This window comes from Pimephales promelas, chromosome 17, assembly GCF_988280905.1.
Source record: "Pimephales promelas chromosome 17, fPimPro1.hap1.1, whole genome shotgun sequence".
NCBI lineage: Eukaryota > Metazoa > Chordata > Actinopteri > Cypriniformes > Leuciscidae > Pimephales > Pimephales promelas.
In genome coordinates, this window is record NC_142785.1 from 31864423 (window position 1) to 31886320 (window position 21898).

The following is a 21898-nucleotide window of genomic DNA, read 5'->3' on the forward strand; positions in this document are numbered from 1 at the left end:
GTGAACACAGATGCCAGCAGATTTACAGTAACACTGTGAAATATTATTACAATTTAAAAGAACTATAATCTAGTGTAATATCTTTTAAAATGTCATTTATTCCAGTGATCAAAGCTGAATTTTCAGCATCATTACTCCAGTCTTCAGTGTCACATGATCCTTCAAAAATCACTCTAATATGATGAGTATGAAATATATGCAAATAGAAAACAGTTATTTTAAATTGTAATATTTCACAATAATACTGTTTGGTATTTTTGATTAAATAAATCCAGTTCTAAAACACAAACCTGATTATTCCAAACCTCTGACCGGTGCAGTATATTGTGCAGTATGCATATGTACATATTGTTATAATATATATGTATATACATGATGTATATATGACTAAGAGGAATATAATATATATATATATATATATATATATATATATATATATATATATATTAGGGCTGTCAAACGATTAATTGTGACTAATCGCATCCAAAATAAAAGTTTGTGTTTACATAATATATGTGAGTGAACTGTGTATAATTATTTTATATATATATATATAAATACACACACATGCTTGTATATATTTAAGAAATATTTTCATATAGTGTGTATATATATATATATATATATATATATACTATATGAAATTATAAGTCAAATTTAATAAGTCAATCAAATTTAAATATACAAGTGCTGTCAAATCTAACATAAAAGTTTGTTTACATAATATGCCTGTGTGTGTGTGTGTGTGTGTACATATACACAGACAAGCACACACACACACACACACATATATGGTATATATAAATTTAACAATATATATTATACACACATATTATGTAAACACATTTACATGTGTACACTTTTATGTTAAATACAATTATTCGCAATAAATCAATTTGACATTATATATATATATATATATATATGAAGAGTTCAGATGCAAAAGCCTCTAAGTGCCATTTGAAATTTTCTTCTAAAATGATCATTTTTATCAAGCTCGTATATGTAAGTTCAGTAATTTCACTTAAATGGCAATGAAGATTACCTATTAATTGTCATTTAAGTGAAATTATTGAACTTAAATATACAAGTTTGATAAAAATGGTAATTTTAGAAAAAAATTTCAAATGGCATTTAGAGGCTTTTGCATCTGAACTCTTCATATATATATATATATATTTATATATTACACAACTGTCATTGACTATTCTTTAGGAAATATCTTAACTTATGACTAACACATCAAGCCAGTGCAGCTAAAAGCATCTGTGTTCACGTCCTTGTGTGAAGCATAACTCTCCACAGATCACCATCCCAGAGTAAATCCTGAGCTCATCAAATCTCATCACAGCTCAAAAACACGAGGAGTAAATGATGGTGAAGGAAGGCCACGCGTCTCGGGTCCGGCTACAGTAGGGATGCATGTATTTCCTCGGGACCAATCCTGTCGGGGACAAACGTTCAGGCTCTCGGTTCACAGAGCGTAACGGTGACGCCCTCCCCGATCCAGCAGGCGGGGAGCAGGGCTTGTGTAAACGCGCAGTGGAAGGCGTGCAGCCGGACCTGTCCCTCGCCGTAGTAGGTCAGCGTACCGGCCTCGTAGTCCAGAAGCATGCCGATGCGCAGCGGCTGAGCGTTTAGCGGCAGCTGTCCCGCGACGGACTCCTTGCAGCCGGCGTGCCACGCGCTCAGCTGCCGCTCGTCCAGCTGGAGGCTCCACGACAGCTCGTTCATCCCCACCATGCAGCGCTTGCCCTTCTCTTTGCGCGGTATGTTCGTGTACGTCACGCCCACGTAAGCCCACGGTTTGGACACCTCCAGCTCCCAGTAATGCTGTCCGCGAGTGAAGCTCTGGAAACACAACACCTGCCAGGTGTGGTCGAAGCGGGACTCGTCGGCCGGGACGGGGCGGGGCCCAGAGGTCAGATGCTCCGCCCTCCTGTTGCTCTGGGAAAGGCGTAAGTGAGCGTTGGCGGTGCGAGGGTCAAAGGTCAGGTTGCAGCGGTCTGAGTGAAGAGAAGAATTGCAATATGAGACTGAGAATAATATAATACGTATGATATGATATATGATATGATAGGAGCGTACATGCGTTTAGCCCCTCCCTCTCTGCTGGATATGATGGAGTTGCAGGACTGGGAACAACAGCCAGAACTGGCCTCTTATCTTGAGGAGAGCCTGCGAGAAAGACAAAGAAAAAGCAATGCTGATCAGATTTTAAGCCATCGTTATTTTTAAATAATTACTTATTTATAAATGTAAATATATAAAAAAAATATATAAAAATTCTAGTATTACTTTGGAAATTCTCGCAAAGAACATACTTTTTTAAAATAATTACTTATTTATAAATGTAAATATATATTTTAATAAATATATATAAAAATTCTAGTATTACTTTGGAAATTCTCGCAAAGAACATACTTTTTAAAAAATAATTACTTATTTATAAATGTAAATATATATTTTAATAAATATATATAAAAATTCTAGTATTACTTTGGAAATTCTCGCAAAGAACATACTTTTTTAAAAATAATTACTTATTTAGAAATGTAAATATATATTAAAAAAAATATATTAAAAATTCTAGTATTACTTTGGAAATTCTCACAAAGAACATACTTTTTTTAAAATAATTACTTATTTAGAAATGTAAATATATATTTAAAAAAATATATAAAAAATTCTAGTATTACTTTGGAAATTCTCACAAAGAACATACTTTTTTTTAAATAATTACTTATTTAGAAATGTAAATATATATTTTAATAAATATATATAAAAATTCTAGTATTACTTTGGAAATTCTCGCAAAGAACATACTTTTTTAAAAATAATTACTTATTTAGAAATGTAAATATATATTTAAAAAAATATATATAAAAATTCTAGTATTACTTTGGAAATTCTCACAAAGAACATACTTTTTTAAATAATTACTTATTTATAAATGTAAATATATATTTAAAAAAATATATTAAAAATTCTAGTATTACTTTGGAAATTCTCGCAAAGAACATACTTTTTTAAATAATTACTTATTTATAAATGTAAATATATATTTAAAAATATATATAAAAATTCTAGCATTACTTTGGAAATTCTCACAAAGAACATACTTTTTTTGTATTTTATAAAATGTATTTTTCAGTCTCCATAAAAATGTGTATATTGAGATAAATCAATTTTTTTTATATATATTGTGATGTATTATTATCTATCTTTATAAATATATATAGATTTTTTTTCTTACATCACACACCTCAGTTTTCATAAACTTAGATTTTGTGTGTGTGTGTTTATGTTCCATTTACATGTAGTTTTATCTGATATTGGATTATATGTTACATAATTTTTTTTTAAACAGGTGTAGATTAAACAGTATATTTTATAATTACTATGTTCATGGCAGTTTTAATAAACAAATTCATCAAATTAGTAATAGGTCTACTATTACTTAAAAAATTTTGTAGTTTGTTTTACATGACAATTAATTTCATTAAAAAGTTTATGTATTGTGAATGATGCACAGCATTATTAACCAAAAGTATAAAAATATTGTGAAATAAAGGTTTTGTTAGATTATAAAATATACAGTTCTGCTTCTAGTTTACTTGCTACTAAGCACCTGAAACTAAACTCTGAATATCTTATGATGCTACTAACCAGGCTAACTTTGGCAAATCCACTGGTAGCTTGTAAATACTACAGATTTTATTTAGTGTCAGCCAGTGAATAAAATGTCAACCAATCAGATGTTAGCCATTTCTGTGTGTAACATGCATCAGACGGTCAGTGTGATCCCAACTCACCCTCTTTCTCCGGTCCTCCGGACACCAGTGTGGCTCTCTCCAGATCCTCACACACCAGCTTTGACACGCGGGACAGGACATCTGTGACAGGGGTCAACTTCTCCTGAGTGCTTACAAGCACATCCAGAGGAACGTCCCTGAAGCGTGGGACCTCTATGAACCTGGAGTCCTGCATGAGCACACAAACAGGTACATAAACAAACATGCAACGTGCATCTGTGGAAACCATTAACAATAACTCGTAACACTTTAGTTTAGGGTGCAATTCTCACCATTAAAGGGTTAGTTCACCCAAAAATGTAAAATTCTGTCAGTATTTATTCACCCTCATGTTGTTCCAACCCCGTAAGACTTTCATTCATCTTCAGACACAAATTGTACATCAGAACGTAGGCTTACTATTGGCCAGCATCACATGTATCACACACATGACCAGCGTCGGCCAATAGTGAGCCTACGTTCTGACGTACAACCCAGAAACGCTGCGCTGTTACACTACATTAACTCACTCACAGGTCCACACACAAGAAAATTAACTCTCCTCAGCTCTCAGATTTAATCAAAAATATAATTTGTGTTCCAAAGATGAACAAAAGTCTTACAGGGTTGAACAACATGAGGGAGAGAGATTACTGACAGAAGTTTCATTTTTTGGTGAACTAACCCTTTAACTAGTTGCTTATTAGCATGCATATTACTAGGATATTGGCTGTTTATTAGTACTTATAAAGCACATATTAATGCCTTATTCTGCATTACCATATTCTACATTCCTTATCCACCCAATACCTAAACTTAACAACTACCTTACTAAGTATTAATAAGCAGTAATTAGGGCAAAAGTCCTAGTTAATAATGAGAATTGGACGCTAATCTAAAGTGTGACCCAATAAATAATAATAAAAAAATATATACAAATTAAAAAGCAACATTTTTGTAAAATAATTCATAAAATAACAATAACAAGCCAAATGACCTTAGTAGCATCAATAGAAAAACAAATGGGGCCATTTATTATCATTTTTATATTTAATTATTAATGTATTCTTTGTTTTATTTTGTGAGCCACGTCTCTCATTTATAAAGTTAACCTTGATGAGCTGGCATGAAGGGAGGGAACACAGGCTGCTGATCTCCTCCTGAAGGGCGACGAGCTGCATGGTTCTCTCCTCCAGCGCAGCCAGCCTATCCTCAGCCTGCATCACGGTCACTTCCTGCTGCTGCTCCACAAACAGCTGTGTCACTTCCTGCTTCTCTGCCAACACCTTTATCAGCTGTGAGAACTTGCTGTTCACCCACTGAGACGTCTGCTGGAGTGAGACCTGAGAACAACATGCCATGAGCGGCGATTATATCACGCATCCTTCATCTACGCCTATTGTAACCACCTAATGACCTAATGCCTAAAACACCTAAAAGCCTAAGGACCTTCAGATTACTTGGACGTCACTGTGATTACAAGAGGTAAAACGATATATAAATACTGTTCGTTTTCTCACACAAACCGCTCGTTTCGTGTCTTAGGCCATCAATGTGTACTTACATTTACGAGTCATTAAATCATGTTTAATTAGGACTTCTCTGTGCATGCTCTTTGAGGTGGTGACCATAGACCTCCATTATATGACTGACAGACAAGAACGGTTTGACCTAAAAATATCAAAATTGAAAATACTGCGGAAACAAAGACACCTACATCTTGGATGCCCTTGAGGTAAGCTAAAACATATCAGAAATTAATTTCAAAGTGAACTATCCCTTTAAACTTCATCTGGTTTTGGAATGATATGAGAATGAGTGCATTTTTATGGAGTTCATTGTTGGATAAAGTCTCTAATGAAGATGGCAATGATAGGAGATGCCTTGCCTTCGCTTTCTCCATGTTTTCCATGAGCTCCAGACGGTTCCTCTCAGTGGCTTCCTGGAGTTTCTTGATTTCTGCACTCTTTTTCTTTAAACCTGTCTGCATACCAAAAGAAAAATGTGAAATATATGAATGTTGTCTCATACACTAGCTACAAACATTATCATAAAAATTCATAAAACGGTCAGCAACAACAAATATTTAAAATGGACAACACAAAACCTGAAGATCAAAATATTGCACTCTGAAATTAAAGAAAGGAATAAAAAAAAAACATATTTTGCATAAAGAAACATAGCATTGTGATATTTCCAAATTATTAGTGAAAATGAAACAAATTCGTATTATTGTAATGCATGATATGTATTTATGTATCCTGGTAATGTTTGTTTGTACCTCTCTATTCTTCCGTTCATCTTCCACCAGAATCACATCATGTCCCTTACACTCGATCACAGTGCACTCATAGCACACACACATGCTGTCGTTCCTGCAGTAGATGACCAGAGGCTTCTGGTGCCGCTCACAGATCTGCTCCGGCTCCGAGTGGACCGAGGCCCCTGTGCACAAGTCTCTCTTTGCTGGAGGGTGTGTGGCGGCCACCTCCGATAACACTGACAGAGACACGTTACGATTCAGCTGAGGCCTCGTGGCGAAGGTTTTGTTGCAAACAGGGCAGTGAAAGTCTTTGTCCTTGGTCTCCCAGAATTTGGAGATGCAGCCCTTGCAGAAGGTGTGACCGCACGGGATGGTCACTGGGATTTTAAAGGAATCTAAGCAGATTGTGCACAGCATGTGATCCTCCATCATAAAGCTGGAAGCCTGAAAAAGTATAAAATAAACGAAGCAACAATGTTAACGACTGCAGGGAAACACTATTGGTTCATGTTGTCACAGAAGAAAGAAAGAAAGAAAGAAAGAAAGAAAGAAAGAAAGAAAGAAAGAAAGAAAGAAAGAAAGAAAGAAAGAAAGAAAGAAAGAAAGAAAGAAAGGTGATAGATAGATAGATAGATAGATAGATAGATAGATAGATAGATAGATAGATAGATAGATAGATAGATAGAAATAAAACAATAGATGGGAGGACAAACAGGTGATAGATAGATAGATAGATAGATAGATAGATAGATAGATAGATAGATAGATAGATAGATAGATAGATGATAGATAGATAGATAGATAGATAGATAGATAGATAGATAGATAGATAGATAGATAGATAGATAGATAGATAGATAGATAGATAGAATTTGAGCACCTATATCAGTGTTCATGCTGAAGTACAACTGCTATATATAATGTATAACTGAATAAAATACATTTGACTCATGAATTATAGTCAATATGAATTGTTAGGTCAATAGATGTGCTGGAAACATCGAGACACAGTAATAAACAAACTTCACCTGTACCTTCATGACCACTTAATAACATCGATTTTTAAAGCAGAAGATTTATTTAATATTTATCGACAAACTCCTTTCTATAAAACTCACAGGATTGTTTACTCATTAGATGCGAAGAAACGTAAAATCCCGATTCCTGCGCGCGCTGACTTTCTCCTGGGCGAATCTCGTCGCCTTCCATAGACATACAGGAGCGCACAGACGCGATGACGTGTACGCACACACGTCACGTTTCTGTGTGTGGACGTCACTCTCTCGGCGTCTCTAGTCTGCTGCCGCGGTCCATCATGGCGCTGCGCGGAACGGTGTGTGTTCTCCTGCAGGCGGCCGGTGATGTGAGCCTGAAACATCATGTGAGGGGTCTTTGGTCCACCGGTGAGTGGTCCTGGAGGATATTTGCCGTAATTTGCAGTTAATTAGTTAAATAATCAGCAGTGCGACTGCTGTAATGTTATGTGTGTGTGTCTGCTGGTCCGAATGACCTTTACATGTACATTTTAACACCTTACATGTACAATATGTATTGATTTTGATATGTCTACTTATTGATTAGTCTGTATTTTCAGTCAAACCTTTCTGTCCTTTATCTATTTTTCTTATCTTTTTGAAGCACTTTGAGTAAACGTCTTTCTTGAGATGCTCTAAATTAAAGTTAATTTATTATTATTTTATATAATATTTACTATTGTATTGTTGTTGTTTTTATAATATATATATACTGCAACATGTGTTATAATTGGTGTTTTTATTGTTACATTTACGTTACAATATTTTCCTCTATTGAATACAAATCTTCTATTGAATCTTCTGTAGGTTTTCTGTGTCACCGGTCCCGTCCTCTGGGTCCGATGCCCAATGAGGACATGGACAGGACCCAGCTGGACTCTCTGGAGAAATATCGCAGTTACACTCGCTATGTGAGAGCAGCGGAGGAGGCCGACCGGAAAGACGTTTGGTGGAAGACCTACAGGCAATACAGAGAGGAGGAGACGAAAGAAGGCAAGCCATCTCGGACGAACTTGAGCCACTGTGCTATGAATACACACCCATTAAATCCATAGTTGTGAATTTAACCTAAAACACCATGATAAAACCTATTAAATCAAATATCAATGCAATTGTGTGGGTGACATCATTGATTTCTGTCACCTGTCATGAGGTTTTGATTGTTTTTGTGAGCAGCCGTTGCACCGGTCAACATCGGCCTCCCGTATCAGCGTCCCTCCAGGAAGACAGAGGTGAAGGAGAGGAAGAAGATCATTCAGGAGAACAAAAAGAACCCAGAGATTGAAAGAGACACTCGACTACGAACATGTGAGTGACTCAAGCATCAATGCGTCATTATGATTGACCTCTGAAGAGGACAGATATTCAAATGCAGAATGATGCCAGAATTATGATGAAAAATACTTACAGTATCTGAACATCACACAGAAAGCGGGGTTCAATTGCTAAGCATATATTATTATAGGGTTAGTTCACCCAAAAATCTCATGTTGTTCAACCCCGTAAGACTTTCGTTCATCTTCTGAACACAAATGAAGATATTTTTTATTAAATCTGAGAGCTGTCTCACTCCTCCAAAGGCTTCTATGTAATTGAAATTTGCCGGTCCAGAAAGTTATTAAAGACGATGTTTAAAATAGTCCGAGTGACTACAGTGGGTCAATCTTAAGCTTTATCAAGCGGCGGGGATACTTTTTGTTACATACATACTATCATTATGTATACTTAGAGTTGTACAATACAAATGCAACTTTTTTGCATTAATGTTAAAACAATGTCACAATGAAAAAAATGAAGAGTTCAGATGCAAAAGCCTCTAAATGCCATTTGAAATTTTCTTCTTTAATGATGATTTTTATCAAACTTGTATATTTAAGTTCAGTAATTTCACTTAAATGGCAATTAATAGGTAATTATCATTGCCATTTAAGTGAAATCACTGAACTTAAATATACAAGCTTGATAAAAAATTATCATTCTAGAAGAAAATTTCAAATGGCACTTAGAGGCTTTTGCATCTGAACTCCTCAAATATTAAAATTAGTGATAAAAATGTAGTTTTTTTTCTTTTAAGTGTGAATATATAAATGTTTAGTGGTGTAGAAAATACTGCAAAGGCTGCCTATCTAGACATTACATCATGTGAATCAGTAGAAGGACATTTAATGTTACCTTTTCTTATTGTATGGTTTCCAGTTCGCATTTCCCTCGACAGAGTAAAGAGTCAATGGGAGAAGACAAACGGGCCGTTCCACATCCAGAGGCTCGCCAAACACTACCGGATCTACCAGGACCTCTTCCCCATGGCATATTTTGTTCCTCGGGTGATGCTGCATGTGGCTTACGGAGATGACAGCGATGAAGTCGTGCATTTTGGGAATCACTTAACGCCGAGTCAGGTGAGGCGTCAGAACATGTGAAGACTGTTTCTGTTTGAAATATATGAAAAAGGCTTTGATTTCCACAGTTTGTGTGAAATCCACAGGCGGCACAAGCACCTCGGATACAGTTCGAGGCAGAAGAGAATTCACTCTGGACGCTGTTGTTAACCAGCCCAGGTACATCCAATTATTTACATCAAATTCATATTTTGATCTAATGACATCTGTAGTACATATTCTGTATTTTCACTCAGACATATTTGAATGCAGTTTTTAAAGAGTATATTCAAGTATATATATATATATATATATATATATATATATATATATTAGGGCTGGGAAACAATTAATCGCATCCAAAATAAAAGTTTGTGTTTATGTAATATATGTGTGTATCATTAATTTGTATATATAAATACAGACACATGCATTAATATATTTAAGAAAAATGTGTTATTAATATGTCAAATATTTATATATAATATTAATTATGTATAAATTTATATAAAGTATATACATGCAAATATTTCTTAAATATATACATGTATTTATAAATACAAAATAATTATACACATTGCACAGACTTATATTATGTACACAAACTTTTATTTTGGATGCGATTAATCACGATTATTTGTTGCCCATATATATAATTGAATTTTTTTTAATGTTTTTTATTATTATTATTGTTTATTTATAAAGTTTTCTGTTTTTAGTATATTTTAAACTAATTTATTCCTGTGATCAAAGCTGAATTTTCAGCATCATTACAGTCTTGAGTGTCACATGATCCTTCAGAAATCATTAAATATTCTCATTTGCTGCTCCAAAAAACATAAAACAATATTTTTTTTCGGGACTCATTGATGAAAAGATAAATAAAAAAACTGCATTGCTGAATAAATGTATTTCTTTAAAAAAAAAAGAAAAAAGAAATATATATATATATATATATATATATATATATATATATATACTTTATATTAAAAAAAATAATGAATACATATTGTAATATATACAGTATATTATACTAAACTATATTATTTATATATATATATATATATATGTGTATGTGTGTGTAACCATTTATTGACTCATGCTATTATATATAAATTGTTATTATATGATTTTTATGATATTTGGAGGTTTTTTTATTCATTAATTGTCATTATTATAGTTTTTTTTTTTTTTTTGGAGATGTTAAATGCTTTTTGGTCAGTTGACCAGCACTTCAGTTAGCAGTTAGTAAAATGCAGTTGTAAGTTCTTAAGTTCCTCCACTAGATGGAGATACAGTGAAGGAAATCTCTCTCTGTGTGTGTGTGTGTGTGCGTGTGTGTGTGTGTGTGTGTGTGTGTGTGTGCGCAGATGAACACCTCCTGGATGGTGAGCAGGAGTATCTTCATTGGCTCGTGTGAGTATGCCTGCGTTACTTGAGCCATAAGAATTATTATTTCAACAAAATTCAGTACAGCATTATCTGGCATCACCCGGTTGGAAAACCCAGAACTGATTGTTTGATTAAAGTATGTGGTTATGTCAGTTTTTAACTACTAAAACATTACAGTGGGAATATCCCAGGACAGGCTGTGACGTCAGGAGAAGAGATATGTCATTACATCAGCCCTTTCCCGGCCAAAGGAACGGGTTTTCACAGATACGCCTTCATCCTGTTTAAACAAGACGGTCCAGTTGATTTCAGCGCTGAGTTTCGGCCCTCGCCGTGGTAAGTGTAGTTTTACGCTCAGACTTAATTATACGTCTCATGAAGAGAATTCTGGGTACTTTAACACTCATTAAAATGCATTAAGAAAACATTTTGCTTTTAAACAAACAATTAAGCATAATACCCCCCTGAAATCCAGAAAATGTATGCACTTTTATTTTCATTCCTATTATTCTTGAAGTCTGATTTTTTTATTTTTATTTAAAGTTACACTATGTAACTTTTGGCCCTCTAGCGGTTAAAAAAATGAAACCGCGTGACTGCGGATGAATATTCAGGGATGCTTTACGGATTCCTGTATTTTCCAAGCTGAAAAGTATGACCCACCTGAATCATGGCTGGTTATTTTATGCTGTTTAAAATGACAAAATTGCCTTAATTTCTAAACAAACTGCAAAATAGTACGTTTTAAGATATATTTATTTCATGCACGGACCTCAATGGTGGTTACTGCCCTGTTTTTTGGTTTCGTTACTGATGAATATGGTTCTTTCTCATAACTAAAAAAGAGAGAGTGATTATCCTACTACTTACAAAACATTCACTACTAGGCTTATGAGATATAACCAGTTTCGTTAGACAGGATCTCAAGCTGACTGGCTGAAGATGTTAAGTAAATTTACCTGTTAATATACACGGTTCATCCTTGAAAATAAATTCCAGCACTGTGCTACAACAACCATAATGATGAGCCTTTACTATATATATTAGATGTACTCAATTTCCCGGGAAAACCATCCAGACAGGCCTAAAATATAAATGCATAGTGAATCAGGGTAAAATAAAACTAAAATTTGGAAGAAGGATTGATGAGGTATTGATTTTGTATTTTTTTTTTCATTAGCTACATTTAATGTGTACATTTTTAAGTAATATTTTCTTAATTTCTTTGAGAAATTTGACCTGCACGTGTTCTTGAAAGGTTTCTTGAGGTGTTCCTCCCACAAACAAACTAGTTGTTGCATTCAATTCAATTGATTTCATTTCAAAAGCACTGTCCTTCGAAGTTTGTATTTATCTTATGAAATACATCATTTCAGAGAAGTAAACAAAATTAGAATTAATTATAGTAATTATAGAATTATAAACAGATGTTGTTTGTATTTAGATTTAAACTGCTTGAAAACCCCCACAAACAGACCCTTCAACAAAACACAGTCTTTTCGAAAGTTATTTACACCATCTGTTTTCCTGTCATAATTACAGTTACTGTCTCACGCAACGAACTTTCCGAACGTTGGACTTCTACAGGAAACATCAGGATGTCATTACGCCAGCTGGTCTCGCATTTTTCCAGTGTCAATGGGATCAATCCGTCACCCACACCTTTCATGAGTTGTTAAGTGAGTAAATTTAGTTTATTGCATAGATTGTGCAGAAAATCTGCTCTTCAAGTCAGTCTACTATTTTTATGTCTCAAAACAATGTGTCACGTGTACAGAGTTGTACTGATAAACAACTTAGGATTTGTTTTTTTAAGAAGTCATTTATTGATTTGGTCAGTCAAGGGTTGTGTTTTTCGGGGGGGCTTATTTCCTGAATACAGTTGCGTATCCACCTTATTCTGCGCCCGTTCGATTTCCCATGATTCATAGTGGGTTCAACTGAGTCATGGTCTTTCAAAGCGTCATAACCAATCAGATGACGTATGCAGAGTGGCGGCCGGCGGAGAAACATCTCCACGTGTTGTTCTTTGCTCGGTTTTTAACAAATTGGAAATATTCAAATCACTTAAAACGGAGACGATGGCTGATTCGAACGAGTGATGTTCGACGGCGCCATCCATCTTTGTAATGTAGGCTACCAAATCTCCTTCAAAATCCCAGCGCTGTCATCATCGTGTAAACCCGCCCCAGCGTTTCTTATTGAGCTCTTTGCCACACTATGGGTGCTTCTCAATATCCCTCCTCGCTCCTCGTCCTACATCCTATGACCCGGAAACCGATCGAGCTCAGCCATCCTGAAGGACATCCAGGAATGAGGAGACTTCCTGAGGAGTCATGAGCGAGGATTAGAGCCAGACCGATATATCGGCAGGCCGATATTAGGCATTTTCCAAACTATCGGTATCGGCAGTTATAATGGCTGATAAATGAATATTTTAAACACGAAACTTGCTTGAACCATGTCATGAGTGTTGGAGTTGTATAGTTTGTCCACCAGAGGGCGCTCTACACCATCCCCGTTGGCAACACTCGTTGAGTTGGTCACGAGACATACGTTTCTTGAATAACAATTAAAAGAACATCCCCATCAGTTCTCTTAACTCAAATATGCATGACAAAATTTGTGACTATCATGTGCTGCTGTTAAATAAGCCGAGAGTGAAGCAGAATTAGCTAGTAATAGTTACGTTACGTTGTTACAGTGTAGTTGACTGACTGTCCTTTTAACCTTTCGACTGAAGTATTTCGGTAACACTTTACAATAAGGTTCGTTAGTTAACATTAGTTAACTACATTAGTTAATATGAACTAATAATGAATAGCACATATACAGCATTTGTTAATCTTTGTTAATGTTATTTTCAACATTTACTAATACTTGATTAAAATCTTGTTAACATTAGTTAATGCACCATGAACTAACATGAACAAACAATGAACAGCTGTATTTTCATGAACTAACATTAACAAAGATGAACAAATGCAGTAACAAATGTATTGCTCATGGTTAGTGCATGTTAGTAAATACATTAACTAATGTTAACTAATGAACCTTATTGTAAAGTGTTACCAGTATTTCTTTAATAGCGCGTGACAGTTATAGCAATGAGACGTATCATCTCTCCTTGGCCTGTTATATTGAAAATGAATGTTTTACAATTTGCAGAATGACGTTATCCATTGCTAAATTATAGCTCATCATATAATAGACTAGCTAACTATAAAGCTAGCTAATGCCATTATCATCAGTGTGTTCTGTTGAGACAAGAAAAGAAACAAGATTCTTTTTAAAATGCATTATCATATTATTTTAGTTAAAACTCATAAATAACTACAAATAACTAATGTTAGGGAAATCTGTTAATGTTTTGTTGCGCGTTTCTGAAATAAAAAAAATAAATAAAAAAAATATCGGCCGATATATCGCAATATCGGATTTTAAAGCCAAAAAATATTTGTATCGGCCTTCAAAATTCTTTATCGTCGGGCTCTAGCGAGGATATACAGGATATGCATCCTATTCGGAAGTGTTTTACTGACTAAACGTGATGCGCATATCAATTTTCCTCCCCCTTCACATCGGTCACAATCATTTTAATCTATCCTTTACCTTTCCACTTTATATAAACCACAAATCTCACATATTTCAACAGTGTAGCCTATCTTTATTAATATTCATTATGAATTTATTAAATAACCAAACTTCTACAACATAAGGGCAGATCCTTTTAGCACTGCTGATGACAGTGGGGTGACGCTCGAGTGATCAAGTATTCCAAGAAAGCTTTTATTCACTTCCTCCGTCCTTGTTTTCGTCCCTCGGTTCCTTCTCTCGCGTCAGGGGATGGAGCTGAGACGCAAGGGAAGGAAGCGAGGAAAGGAAATACTGGAAGAAATCAGAAGCACCCTACTGTCAGAGCAAATCTAAATTTGCTGGAAATTGTCTGGGTTTTCCTGAAGGCTTCTTTCTCCAGCAAATCTTGGCAACGCTTCACACTTCCCATGATGTCAAATCCTTTCCAGAGTCTATCTAAAAAAAACAGCGTCATGAGTGTTGTCTTTTAACAAATGGTTAGCTCATGTTGTACTTGATCTATTATTTCCACAGATATGAGAGAGCCGGTTTTTGAGTACAATAGACCTCCGGTGTATCACCCACCTCAGAAGAAATACCCTCACGGACAGCCTCTCCGATACCTGGACCGCTACAGAGACGGAGCACAACACACATATGGGATTTATTAAACACATATTCATTTGTTTGCAATAAATTAAATATGTTATCCATTGTGTGTGTGATCTTCCTTTAAAGTCACCATGCAATCAAAATTGATTGTTTTAATTTGTGTTCCCTTAACTGATTACAAAAAGGTGAGGAATTAATTGAAAAAAAATTGTCAGGTTCACATAATTACGCGTGAAGTTTATTTACTTAAAGGGAACGGTTTTCCTCACTTTTATATTATCTGATCACTTTTTGATAATTCTCGTCTCATTTTTGGGTAGTTAGCGTCTCTTCAAGATATCTGATGATCATGGCTCCCCTCCCCAATGCAAGGGTCCAACTAATCCAAACATTATTGGTGTAGTAGATATTCTTTTGTTCTTGTATGGGCAGTTAACCCATTCAGACCCTGTGTCCATCCATCAAAGCCTGCAGTCAATGAGATTGGACGTTTGTCATCCAATCAAATGCCAGTAAAGCTCTGCATGTAGTAATTATAAAAAAACAACTCTACATTGAAGAGAAGCATGGCAGCACTTCACTCCAAACACAGAAGCAAGCAACATATTCTAAGGTGTGTTTACATTTTGTATATATTTTTGCCAGTATTTCATAGTTTGTATGTGAAATTGAAAGATTGAACTTATTAATTAAAGTTAAAAATCGACTGCAGAATTGCACGTTTTAAATCAGGATATTTTTTTTAAATGTGTCTGTCCATTAGAATGGACAGAAGGTTTGAAAGTCTGTTACTGAAGTCACATTTACAGTAATGCTGATTGAAATTTCTTTTATAAATGTGTATGTATATATATATATATATATATATATATATATACACTCACCGGCCACTTTATTAGGTACCCCATGCTAGTAACGGGTTGGACCCCCTTTTGCCTTCAGAACTGCCTCAATTCTTCGTGGCATAGATTCAACAAGGTGCTGGAAGCATTCCTCAGGGAGTTTGGTCCATATTGACATGATGGCATCACACACTTGCCGCAGATTTGTCGGCTGCACATCCATGATGCGAATCTCCCGTTCCACCACATCCCAAAGATGCTCTATTGGATTGAGATCTGGTGACTGTGGAGGCCATTTGAGTACAGCGAACTCATTGTCATGTTCAAGAAACCAGTCTGAGATGATTCCAGCTTTATGACATGGCGCATTATCCTGCTGAAAGTAGCCATCAGAAGTTGGGTACATTGTGGTCATAAAGGGATGGACATGCTCAGCAACAATACTCAGGTAGGCTGTGGCGTTGCAACGATGCTCAATTGGTACCAAGGGGCCCAAAGAGTGCCAAGAAAATATTCCCCACACGATGACACCACCACCACCACCAGCCTGAACAGTTGATACAAGGCAGGATGGATCCTTGCTTTCATGTTGTAGACGCCAAATTCTGACCCTACCATCCGAATGTCGCAGCAGAAATCGAGACTCATCAGACCAGGCAACGTTTTTCCAATCTTCTATTGTCCAATTTCGATGAGCTTGTGCAAATTGTAGCCTCAGTTTCCTGTTCTTAGCTGAAAGGAGTGGCACCCAGTGTGGTCTTCTGCTGCTGTAGACCATCTGCCTCAAAGTTCGACGTACTATGCGTTCAGAGATGCTCTTCTGCCCACCTTGGTTGTAACGGGTGGTTATTTGAGTCACTGTTGCCCTTATCAGCTCGAACTAGTCTGGCCATTCTCCTCTGACCTCTGGCATCAACAAGGCATTTCCGCCCACAGAACTGCCGCTCACTGGATGTTTTTTCTTTTTCGGACCATTCTCTGTAAACCCTAGAGATGGTTGTGCGTGAAAATCCCAGTAGATTAGCAGTTTCTGAAATACTCAGACAAGCCCTTCTGGCACCAACAATCATGCCACGTTCAAAGTCACTCAAATCACCTTTCTTCCCCATACTGATGCTCGGTTTGAACTGCAGGAGATTGTCTTGACCATGTCTACATGCCTAAATGCACTGAGTTGCCGCCATGTGATTGGCTGCTTAGAAATTAAGTGTTAACGAGCAGTTGGACAGGTGTACCTAATAAAGTGGCCGGTGAGTGTATATCACAGTACCGATACTAGACCTGAGTGCAAAAAAGGAGTCTCTAGACCAGGGCTATTCAATGGGCTTTATGCACAGCTGCACTAGCCAGCTCCTTTGTTTCCTGTCTGCCAATTAATTCAGGTGTGTCTGGTTGTTGCCTTGACTACTGAGGTCAGGCACACCTGAACTAATCAATTTGTCCAATAATGGCAGACAGGAGCTGGCTTAAGTTCAGGAAGTAGTGCAGCTGTGCATAAAGCCAATTGGCGGCCCGCCAATCATCTCCATACGGCCCGAGAGCACTCCAACCTCCCCCTCATATTTTCTGGTGGTGCAGCTAAATTTGGTTTGATATGCGCGTGGCCGCATTGCAGCTGGATGACTACACACTGTGTGTGTACCATGAGTACGGAGCCCATAAAGGGACGTGGTGGTGGAAAAAAAAAATTAGGATGGGAGAATTATTTTCTTTTTTTTTTTTCAAAACTTTTGCGTTCCCACTCTCAATTGAATGGCTCTTGTAGACGTAACTTTATTTGTATTGTTTTGAGTTCTGTCTAATCTAAATTAATTTTGTTTCTGAGTAAAAGTGTGTGTTGCTTTGGTTTATGAATATGTACTTTTGTTTTACAAGTTTAAAATCTTTTCTGTGCAAGTAGTTTGTCTATTTTCTTTTTTATTGGATCACTGAACGGTTATGGTTCACTAAACACTGAATGGTTAATATTTGTTTTTCATTGTGTTTGTGTGTGTGTATGTTGGATATTGAGTGTGGGGTGGAAATCCAAAGTGTCTCTTCCAAATCTTCCTCTTTGTTCAAATGGATGGTCTTCAGAGCGCAAAATCATGTCCAGATGTTACCTTTGATCTTCATCCAAACAGACAAACCTATTTACAATCCAGGACAAACGGGTGAGTTGTGAATAACCCTTGGTTGAAGCTATCATCTTCAAATGCATTATGCAATGTGAGTTTGTTGGTGTCTTTGCAGTTAATTTCAGAGTTGTCACCATGGATCCCAAATTTGTGCCTTTTGATCAAATGGTAAGACCAGATGTTTCACCATTTTGAGTGTTCTGGCCATAAATGAAAAGCAAATTAAATGCAGGTTCTTTTAAGATGCAGAAATGTCAACTTTTAAATGTTTATTATTCCTGTCTGTCTTGCAGTACAGTCTGCTCGTGGTGGAGGTAAGTTTGCTTCGGTGTAAGACTTTGAATGGAGCCAATGCAGCTTTTTGCACTTTTCTTTCTTTGCAGATTTACTGTTAATTTGTTTTAATAGGACAAATTTAATAACCGGATTGGTCAGTGGACAAATGTTTCCTCAACGGAGCTGATATTGGAGCTTTCTCTCGAGTTAAACCCAGATGCTCAGTTGGAGATGGACACACTAAAGGCTTTTATTGTTGACCGAGAAGTCTCCCAAGTTTTTGAGGTGAAAAAATACAGTAAGTTAAGTTGTTGTGACAGATCTGAGACCTTAACCTAAAGTGCTTTGTTTCTGGTTTAGTTTTGCCCAAGTCTGACGTGACCGTAAACACACCGCAGACCTACAGCGTTGCAGTTATGGGACTGAAAGTTGAGTCTTGTGCCAAGTGAGTGATGCTTTATTTTCCTTTCTTGTGGTTGGTCAGTTCTTTATCTTGTTTTGACATTTCCCAGATTGTCCGTTCCAGTTATCTCTCAGTGTCGATATGGCTCAAGCAGTGCAGATTCTGGTCTACAGCGTTCTTCCCAGTGAGAATGTAGTTGCTGCTAATGTGCCGCTTGACACCGATATGTGTTTTCAGAACCATGTACTGTATGATGTGGCTATTGGGAATGTTGGTGTGTGTCCTACAGCGTGTTGGTCCTTGTTCCAGGTGTCTCTGCAGTTTTCTCCAGCTACGGCTGTTCCTGCGGAGGGAAACGTTCTGATGGTTTCCGCTCAAGCAGGATCTCTGTGTAGCCTCAGTGCTGTAGATTCATTCCTTAAAAACCAACACATCATGACTTTAGTCTTCTTCTTCTTTAGTCTTTTTAGCGGTTGTTAAAATGTAGTCTTTTGTGTTGTAATGGTCTATACTAGCTTTTGTTGCTGAATGTGATCTTTTAATGTGACGGTCGGAAGGACGGACGGAAGTAAGTCCATCCGTCCAACTATGGACTCAAGTAATCTGTGACCTGAAACTGCATGCCATCCATCCATCCATCTTCTTCCGCTCATCCGGGACCGGGTCGCGGGGGCAGCAGTCTATGCAGAGATGCCCGAACCACCTCAGCTGACCCCTCTCGATGTGGAGGAGCAGCGGCTATTCTGAGCTCCTCCCGAGTGACCGAGATTCTCACCCTATCTCTAAGGGAACACAAAAGACAACATTTTATCCAAGGGACATGGAAACTGCAAGCCGTTGGATAAAATGTAGTCTTTTGTGTTGTAATGGTCTAAACTAGCTTTTGTTACTGAATATATATATATATATATATTTTTTTTTTAAATGGGACCGAAGGATCCGTCCATCCGTGGCGTCTCGTGGACACGGGACCCTGGCGGCGCACGAGACGACCCTTCCGAAAGGGTTGTCAAAAAATCACTTTTTTTATTTGTTTTCATTTATAGAAGCCTCATAAGCTTGGAAAATGTACTTTTATATTTTTTTCAGAAACTTGAAACATAATTCAGGTCTGAGGGGGTTAAAAAGTAATATCTGTTAGAAGTTGAATTTTTTTAACCCATAAATGTTGCTAATACAACTCCTTATATTTCTTACATTTAGAGAACATATTGACATATTATGTTCCATTCGATTTATTACTTACATTTTCTTTACTTAAAAGGGTCTCAAATGTACCTTTATCAAACCCTGCAGAAACCCTGTATACAGTCGGATTAATCAGTGGCCGTGTCTCAAGAAAAGATCCTGCAGGAAACTAAATATCCTCTTCCTCTTACCTGTGTGAGCTCAAGAACTCGCTCTGTCCTGACACTGCAAAATCAGACGTCTGGACCAAAGGCAGGCCTCGTCTTTTCCTTCATGCACTTTGTTTTTCTGTGGTTTGATTCTCTATTATAGTCTCTGTTCACACTTCACATAATTCTTATGTTTTTTTTCTTTCGTTTTTCCGAGAAAAAAAACGACAGTGTTGCCCCTTTCGTTTTTTTCATTTGCGGGCGAAAAATTAAGTTTCTCCAATCTTCTCAAAACTCTGGATTATGATGGAGGGCTGTGAGACTTTGGCCTGAGTGCAAAAATGGAGGTTCTAGACCCTTCCAGAACTGAGATATCGAAATTCAAAAATTTCGACCCGAAAAAAAACGACAGTATTACCCCTTTGGTTTTTTTTCGTTTTTGGGCGAAAAATTAAGTTCCTCCAATCTTCTCAAAACTCTGGATTCTGATAGAGGGCTGTAAGACTTTGACCTGAGTGCAAAAATGGAGGTTCTAGACCCTTCCAGAGCTGAGATATCAAAATTCAAAATTTCGACCCGAAAAAAAAAACGACAGTGTTACCCCTTTCGTTTTTTTTCATTTTCGGGCGAAAAATTAAGTTTCTCCAATCTTCTCAAAACTCTGGATTATGATAGAGGGCTGTGAGACTTTGACCTGAGTGCAAAAATGGAGGTTCTAGACCCTTCCAGAGCTGAGATATCAAAATTTCGACCCGAAAAAAAACCGACAGTGTTACCCCTTTCGTTTTTTTTTTTCATTTTCGGGCGAAAAATTAAGTTTCTCCAATCTTCTCAAAACTCTGGATTATGATAGAGGGCTGAGAGACTTTGGCCTGAGTGCAAAAATGGAGGTTCTAGACCCTTCCAGAGCTGAGATATCGAAATTCAAAAATTTTGACTAAAAAAAAACCGACAGTGTTACCCCTTTCGTTTTTTTTTCGTTTTTGGGCGAAAAATTAAGTTCCTCCAATCTTCTCAAAATTCTGGATTCTGATAGAGGGCCATGAGACTTTTACCTGAGTGCAAAAATGGAGGCTCTAGACCCTTCCAGAGCTGAGATATCAAAATTCAAAATTTCGACCCGAAAAAAAAACGACAGTGTTACCCCTTTCGTTTTTTTCATTTTCGGGCAAAAAATTAAGTTTCTCCAATCTTCTCTAAACTCTGGATTATGATAGAGGGCTGTGAGACTTTGGCCTGAGTGCAAAAATGGAGGTTCTAGACCCTTCCAGAGCTGAGATATCAAAATTCAAAATTTCGACCCGAAAAAAAAAACGACAGTGTTACCCCTTTCGTTTTTTTCATTTTCGGGCGAAAAATTAAGTTTCTCCAATCTTCTCAAAACTCTGGATTATGATAGAGGGCTGTGAGACTTTGGCCTGAGTGCAAAAATGGAGGTTCTAGACCCTTCCAGAGCTGAGATATCGAAATTCAAAAATTTCGACTAAAAAAAAAACGACAGTGTTACACCTTTCGTTTTTTTTTTCATTTTCGGGCGAAAAATTAAGTTTCTCCAATCTTCTCAAAACTCTGGATTATGATAGAGGGCTGTGAGACTTTGGCCTGAGTGCAAAAATGGAGGTTCTAGACCCTTCCAGAGCTGAGATATCAACATTCAAAATTTCGACTCGAAAAAAAACGACAGTGTTACCCCTTTCGTTTTTTTTCATTTTCGGGCGAAAAATTAAGTTTCTCCAATCTTCTCAAAACTCTGGATTATGATAGAGGGCTGTGAGACTTTGACCTGAGTGCAAAAATTGAGGATCTAGACCCTTCCAGAGCTGGGATATCAACATTCAAAATTTCGACCCGAAAAAAAAACGACAGTGTTACCC

At 36.7% G+C, this 21898-nt stretch overlaps 2 protein-coding genes across 2 annotated transcripts; one reads left to right on the forward strand and one right to left on the reverse strand.

Annotated features, from left to right (window-relative positions):
- Window positions 1-1321: 1321 nt before the first annotated feature.
- On the reverse strand, window positions 1322-7315 carry trim65 (tripartite motif containing 65). The gene is made up of 7 exons (XM_039651365.2): window positions 7176-7315; window positions 6076-6501; window positions 5683-5778; window positions 4907-5137; window positions 3816-3984; window positions 2089-2178; window positions 1322-2006 (listed from the first exon to the last, which is right to left on the reverse strand). Exons 2-7 carry the CDS (start codon window positions 6487-6489, stop codon window positions 1462-1464), a joined length of 1545 nt encoding a protein of 514 aa, XP_039507299.2. The 5' UTR covers window positions 6490-6501; window positions 7176-7315; the 3' UTR covers window positions 1322-1461.
- mrpl38 (mitochondrial ribosomal protein L38) lies at window positions 7307-15146 on the forward strand. The gene is made up of 9 exons (XM_039651377.2): window positions 7307-7460; window positions 7899-8084; window positions 8268-8399; window positions 9288-9490; window positions 9577-9649; window positions 10840-10885; window positions 11039-11197; window positions 12404-12540; window positions 14972-15146. The coding sequence occupies exons 1-9, from the start codon at window positions 7373-7375 to the stop codon at window positions 15106-15108; spliced, it is 1161 nt and encodes a 386-aa protein (XP_039507311.2). The 5' UTR covers window positions 7307-7372; the 3' UTR covers window positions 15109-15146.
- Window positions 15147-21898: the final 6752 nt, after the last annotated feature.

Excerpts from the sequence above, each read along its gene's own strand:
- mrpl38 (XM_039651377.2), top strand. The coding sequence starts at position 7,373 with ATGGCGCTGCGCGGAACGGTGTGTGTTCTCCTGCAGGCGGCCGGTGAT. Across the intron at positions 7,461-7,898 it reads GAGGGGTCTTTGGTCCACCG|GTTTTCTGTGTCACCGGTCC; the intron begins GTGAGTGGTCCT and ends AATCTTCTGTAG. Across the intron at positions 11,198-12,403 it reads GAGTTTCGGCCCTCGCCGTG|TTACTGTCTCACGCAACGAA; the intron begins GTAAGTGTAGTT and ends TCATAATTACAG.
- trim65 (XM_039651365.2), bottom strand. The coding sequence starts at position 6,489 with ATGATGGAGGATCACATGCTGTGCACAATCTGCTTAGATTCCTTTAAA. Across the intron at positions 5,138-5,682 it reads AAAACATGGAGAAAGCGAAG|GTCTCACTCCAGCAGACGTC; the intron begins GCAAGGCATCTC and ends TGTTGTTCTCAG. Across the intron at positions 2,007-2,088 it reads GAGGGAGGGGCTAAACGCAT|ACCGCTGCAACCTGACCTTT; the intron begins GTACGCTCCTAT and ends CTCTTCACTCAG.